General features: G+C 33.7%; 1 protein-coding gene across 1 annotated transcript; it reads right to left on the bottom strand.

Annotated features, from left to right (window-relative positions):
- Positions 1–4,985: 4,985 nt before the first annotated feature.
- Positions 4,986–5,750, bottom strand: LOC131605519 (uncharacterized). The gene has a single exon (XM_058877867.1). It carries the CDS (start codon positions 5,748–5,750, stop codon positions 4,986–4,988), a length of 765 nt encoding a protein of 254 aa, XP_058733850.1.
- Between the last annotated feature and the right edge of the window lie 1,504 nt (positions 5,751–7,254).

Genomic DNA, 7,254 nt, shown 5'->3' with positions numbered 1-7,254 from the left:
TGACTTGATTGAGTCAAGTGGGAGAATGGTCTCAAAACATGGGGGCCAAGCATCGGGTGGATTAGAGCTGTCAATATGGACCGGGCCAAAAAGGCCCTGTATAAAATGGGCTCGCGATTTATTACCCGAGTTCGGCTTTAGATGGGTTTCGGGCTATCCGGTCCTAAATAGACTTTTATATTTAAAAAAATTAAAATAAAAATTCTATAATATTTATTATAAATAAAATTAAAAATTATGTTATTTTAAACATAATACATTTTTAAGTATTATATTATCTCTTATAAATACTATAATGTGTTTCTAAATACAATATATGTCTAAATTATATAAAATAATACTTGAATATTTATTATAAGAGAAAAACTAATATAATATGATATTTTGATTATATTAATGTATAATATTTAAAAGAAAATGATTGAATAAAATAGAGATAAAATTTAGTGAAATGAGAAAAATCAATATGCTATTTTGGAGTAAGATAATATAAATATTAATATATTTTTTAAAAATCTATAATCATGCGGGTCTGATGGGCTACCCACGGCCCATATGGGCTAGCGGGCTTTTCAGGGCTGGGCTAAAAAGACCCTGAAAAATATGGGCTCTAATTTTAAGGCCCAAGCCCTATGATTTTTTGGGTCTGGCGGACAGGCCCATATGGTCTAGCCCATTTTGACAGCTATAGGGTGGATAGATGGTAAAGGGATTGGTTTGACAGAAGAAAATTTCTTTATCCATTCCTCCGGGGTGAAAACTCCTACTTAAAACCCCATAATACCCCTAATTTTGGAGATGCATCTTTGAAGTCATTTTTTTTACTATTTTCTTAGAATTCGGAGATACATTTCCAAAAATACCAAAAAATGGGTGTTTTTGGAGATGCATCTCCGGAAGCACTTATTTTTCAATTTAAACGTTGGATTTAAACTGTCAGATGTTTTTTCGGAGATCATCTCCGAAAAGATCTTTCATATACTTTTTCCCTCCTTCACTATTTCATTCATTTTCCTCCAAACAACAACTCAAACCCTCTCCAAAACCCCCCATCATTTTCAATCCATCTTTCGTCTCCAAATTGAGTTTCAAGTGGTTTATCATACCAAAGAGGGCATAGAAAGCTACAATTTGAGGTAAATAAACTTCATTTCATCTCTTATTTCACTACATTGTTGCTCATTTGTTGATGAATAAAACAGCATCAGTTCGGAAATGCACTTCCGAAATACACCACCTAACAAATTTTGGAAGTGCACTTCCGAAATAAGCTATGATACAGAATTTGAAAAAATTGTTTTAACAACATTGATGTATTTTGAATATTTTAGGTATGGTGCATTTGGACAATATTGTCGGGGATGAGTTAGTAACACCGGAAGAGGCCAACGTAGATGCTAAGCCTATCGAACCGGTTAACGATGTTAAAACCATCATCGTTGCGGTGGATGTTCGACCATAATTTACAAATGATATGACTTTCGCTTGTCGTGAACATGTGCTAGATTGGGTCTGAAATGAAGCTAGTAAACTTGGATTTGGCATTGTGATATTAAGGTCCGACAATGGAAGTAGTAGAAGGAAAGTCTTTGTTGTGTTGAATTGCGAGAGGGGTGGGAAGTATGTAGGAACAAACCGGGTGCTAAAATACGATGACACGGGATCGAGAAAGTGTGTGTGTCGGTTTAAGTTGCGCGTAACTTGTAAGATTGATGGATTGTGGCGTATTACCGTCATATGTGGAATTCATAATCATGCATTGGAAACTAATCTATACGAGCATCCAAGTGCGTGTTGGTTGTCTCGCGAAGAGAAGAATGTTATTTCTGAATTATCGAAAGTCAAAGTTGCGCCGAGAAACATACATGCGGATTTGAAAAGAAAAAACCGGATAGTGTTTCAAATATCAAGAAAGTATACAATGAACGGTACAATCTTAAAGTCATGAAAATGGGGCCGAGGTTGGAAATGCAACACCTTTTAAAACTTTTGGGTGATAACCAATACGTTTAGAGCTTCAGAACTTGTGAGGACAAAGTTACGGTGCGTGACATATTTTGGACTCATCCCGAAAGTATCAAGTTCAACACATTTCCAACCATTCTTATAATTGATTCGACGTTCAAGACCAACAAGTATAGGCTTCCACTTTTAGAAATTGTTGTTGCATTGATCCTGGATTCACCCACACCAAAGTCCAAGTGTAGTGCTAACAAAGGAGCCCGTATTTCGAAGCCGCCGCGCACACCTCTGATTAAAAAACCTCTGATGATCTACATTGATGAGATGCCGCTATTTATGCACAAATATATTGATAATATAATTGATGTTGGCACTGATGGTAATTGTGGGTATCGAGCCGTTACCGGTTTGCTCGACAGAGGAGAAAAAATCACACATTTATTCGACGGGCACTTATTTCGGAGTTGACTTCACATAGGGACATCTACGGCTGACTTTATGAAAATCATGAAAACTTTGATAAAGTTCATGATTCCCTTGTTCCATCACTAACTTGTCTTTTGTAGAGTGAGTTTAATTCTGCTTCAATTGCATCTTTCCATTTTAGCCAGTCCTCACTTTGTCTACAATTTTTAATAGACGTGTGTTCATGATCCTCTTTGTCATTTATTACATTTAGCGCTATATTGTACAAAAAATATCATCAATGTCGACTTCATGTCGGTTCCATTGTATTCCATTTTGGACATAATTTATCGAGAGCTCTTTATTTTCATAAGTTTCAGGTAACTGATTAATCACTTCTGGAGATGAAATGTTTATTATGTCTGAAGATTCTTTTAAATTTTCTATATCCTCACTTGGACCATCTCTTTTCTTAGCTCCCTTTCTTGTTCGAGGATTTTTATCTTTGGAACCGATTGGTCTGCCACGCTTCAAGCGTGGTTGAGACTCATTGGATTGTCCAACAGGGATATCTAATCTCATCGGAGCATTTGCAGCTGGTATATATGATTTAGTCACACCTTTTGGATCAGTGAATACATTTGGTATTTAATTTGCTAAGATTTGCAAGTGAATTATCTTTTGAACTTCTAGTTCTCATTGTTTTGTTCGAGGATCGAGATGAGATAATGATAATTCATTCCAGCTGATCTCTTTTTCCAACTTCTTATTCTTTCCTCCTCATGTTGGAAAATTTGATTCATCAAAATGACAATCAGCAAAATGAGCATTGAATAAATCTCCCGTTGTTGGTTCAAGGTACTTTATAATAGATGGAGACTCGTATCCAACATATATTCTCATCCTCCTTTAAGGACCCATCTTAGTGTGTTGTGGTAGAGATATTGGGACATACACCGCACATCCAAAAATTCTTAGATGAAAAATATTAGGTTCTTTACCAAAAACTAATTCTAAAAGGGAAGAGGCGTGGTAAGTCGTTGGCCTGAGACGAATTAATGTTGCAGCATGCAAAATTGTATGTCCCCAAGCAGAAACTGAGAGTTTGTATCTCATAATAAGTTGTCTTGCAATTAATTTTATGTGTTTAATAAATGATTCAGCAAGTCCATTTTGTGTATGAGCATGTGCTACTGGATGCTCAATATCAATTCCAATAGACATACAATACTCATTAAATGCTTGAGATGAAAATTCTGCAGCATTATCAAGACGTATTTTCTTGATAGGATAATTTGGAAAATGAGCTCTTATTTGAATTAGGTGAGCTAGCAATCTCGCAAACTTCTGGTTGCGAGTTGACAACAAACAAACATGTGACCATCTAGTTGATGCATTCACTAAAACCATAAAATATATAAATGGTCCACATGATGGGTGTATTGGCCCAAATATCACCATGTATACGCTCTAAAAAACTGATAGATTTATTTTCAATTTTTTTTGGTGATGGCCGAATTATCAACTTCCCTTGCGAGCAAGAGTTGCATGAGAATTTATTTGATTGAATAATTTTCCGACTCATTAAATGATGACCGCATAAATTTTTAATTGTTTTTTGAATCATTATATAATTGGGATGGCCTAACCAGTCATGCCAAATTACAAATTTATTATTATTTGTAAACTTCTTGTTTACAATGGCATGTGCTTCAATTGTACTAATATAAGTGTAGTACAGGCCCGAGGAAAAAGCCGATAGTTTTTCCATTACACATTTTCTGTCCAAATTTTGTTGTGTAATACAAAGATATTTGATACCTCCATCATCTTTTGTTTCAATATGATAGCCATTTAGGCGAATACCTTTGAAACCTAATAAATTTCTATTAGATTTGGAGGAATATAGTGCATTCTCAATGTGTAATATTGTTCCTCCACTTAATAATACACTGGCTCTTTCAGAGCCTTCAATTATTTTTGAGGTGCCAGATATAGTGCTGACATCTGTTTTTCGCTTTACTAAGTAAGAGAAATATTTTTCATCTATGAAAATTGTGTGAGTAGTTGCACTATCAGCGAGACAAATATCTTCATTAGTGGCGCAAGTGCCGACATTCATTCTAAAAAAATAACAATGAGTTATAAATGTACTTTAAACATAGAAGTTATTTAAACAATAAATTATGTAAATGAACAGAAAGCAAACACACTTTATTATTATATAGAATTAAAATTCAAAAACATGAAGCAAACATTGAATTTAAAATTTAAAAAAAAAATTGAGAATTCAAAGCATTCATAATAACTAAAATAAATAGAAAAATTCTATAACTTCTATTTCTTGACAGTTCCATCTTCAATAAGGTGATCAGTTTTTCCATCTAGATCAGCAAAGAAATCATCAATCTCTAAATGAGTAACATCCATGTTGCCATAATCGGGATCACCATCTTCATTAGCAAAATGTGTCTCAATCCTTGTATTTGTATTTTTTTAGTGATTTTTGATAAAGATCAACAAGGTGTTTTGGTGTATGACAAGTGCGACCCCCATGACCTTTCTCCCCACAACGATAACAAATATTTTCTTTGTTTTTGCTACTCCGACCACCTTTTTCATGCTTTTTCAGTATCTTTCCACTTCTGGTGCAAAGATACATTCTTATGATTGCCATTGCGGCTATGATCAAAATTAAGACCACGAGCATAATTATGGGCACGACCGCGACCCCGTTCACGACCACGACCACAATTTTGCACATAGTAACAGTGTCTTGCTACATTCACTTCTGGGAATGGAGCTGTACCTGCGGGATGAGCCTCTTGATTTTTCATCAAGAGCTCGTTATTTTGTTCAACCACGAGAAGACAAGATATCAAATCAGAGTATTTATTAAACCCCTTTTCTCGATATTGTTGTTGTAGGAGCACATTGGATGCATGAAAAGTTGAGAATGTTTTTTCTAACATAACTTCATCAGTTACTTTTGCTCCACATAATGTCAGCTTAGAGGTTATTCTAAACATTGCATAATTATAATCACTTACACTTTTAAAATCTTGCAAGCGTAAATGCATCCAATCATAACGAGCTTTTGGTAGAATAACCAATTTTTGATGAGCATATCTCTCTTTTAAATTTTTCCACAAAACATATGGATCAGTTACAGTAAGATATTCTTTTTTAAGGTCCTCATGAAGATGACAACAAAGGAATATCATGGATTTTGCCTTTTGTTGATCAAATGATGTATTTCCTTCTTTAATAGCATTACTGTGACCTTTTGCATTTAGATGGATTTCAGCATCTAGAGCCCAAGGCAAATAATTCTTTCCCGAGATGTCACGAGCCACAAAGTCAAATTTTACAAGATTTGACATACTTAATTCTATCATGAATTTAAAATTAAAAAATAAGATAAAAATTAAAATATTAAATATCAAATAATTTATAATGATCTAAAATAAGCAACAAATAATATTTGTGACAAATTTACTTAAAATGCATTAATTTCATACCAAATAAAATTAATAAAATATAACAGGTCATTTAATTTTATAATGCTTTAGACTAAAGGGCATTAATAAAAATATATAATATTGAATTTTCTTAAAGGAAGATATATAAAATAGCAATGATTGAGTATCAAGATTTCTCTGTGCTAACAATTATTATTCTCATATTAACAATTTTTATTCTTATATGTAAGCTACTATCAGACAATCATTCAATTGTTCATAACAAAAACAATTTTATAAAACTTGCTTTAATCATAACATTTTATATATAACTTAAGTCTTTTTTTTCTAAAGATAAACTTAGGTTATAAACATTTATTTACGGTTTCAATATCAAACTAAAGTTATATTTGTATTAATTTAATTGTTGAAATGTCAACCTATGAGATCTTTTCATAGCAATGGAACAAAGGCCATTAAAATATCCTTACCAAAGATTCTTGCATCCTTCAATTGCACATGATTGAGTTTCCTTTCCTGCAGCATATAAAAATTAAATCATTTCTATAAATACGAGCCTATAACCAAATTACCTAGCATATCATCTGATGCAGTCAAAAGATAATAATAAAGTGTTAGAACAAGATTTGTTCTTATCAATTATCTTAGTTTTGATGATAACAATAATATGAATTTTGCTTAAGATAATATGGTACTCTAATCCAATGCAATTTCCCTTTCAGGAAATATATATAAAGAGTACGCATAATTCAGCGCTCAGAAGTTGTGTCTCAAATGGTTCAGCATGCAACATCAGAACATGGTCTGGCAAGACATCAGAAGATGGTCGAAGCAGAATCAGAACATGGGTCTATGGAAGCATCAGAAGAACATGAGATCAGAAGCACTGAAGATCAGAAGATGGTATCACGCAACAGAAGCACTTCAAGATCAGAAGATCAGAAGATGCTATGCACCAAGCTGTTTTGACTCTGATGATATTCAAACGTTGTATTCACAAACATCAGATCAGAAGGAAGTACACGTGGCAGACTACGCTGACTGACAAAAGGAACGTTAAAGCTACTAAAGGCAACGTCAGTAGACACAGCGTGAACAAGGCTCGAGGTAGTTGACAAAAGCGTATAACATTAAATGCGATGCTGTACGGAACACGCAAAGCATTAAATGCATTCAACGGTCATCTTCTCAACGCCTATAAATATGAAGTTCTGATGAGAAGCAAGGTTAACGATTCTGCACCAAAACAACTAATATCAAACTTGCTAAAACGCTGTTCAAATCTAAACTCAGAATCTTCATCTTCATCAAAGCTCACTACATTGCTGTTGTAATATATTAGTGAGATTAAGCTTAAACGTTAAGAGAAATATCACAGTTTGTGATTATAGCTTTTAAGAAGCAT

The sequence above is a fragment of the Vicia villosa genome, linkage group LG5 (assembly GCF_029867415.1).
Source record: "Vicia villosa cultivar HV-30 ecotype Madison, WI linkage group LG5, Vvil1.0, whole genome shotgun sequence".
NCBI classification, from domain to species: Eukaryota; Viridiplantae; Streptophyta; class Magnoliopsida; order Fabales; family Fabaceae; genus Vicia; species Vicia villosa.
The sequence above is the reverse complement of the archived record's forward strand: the minus strand, read 5'-3'. Positions and strand labels throughout refer to the sequence as shown.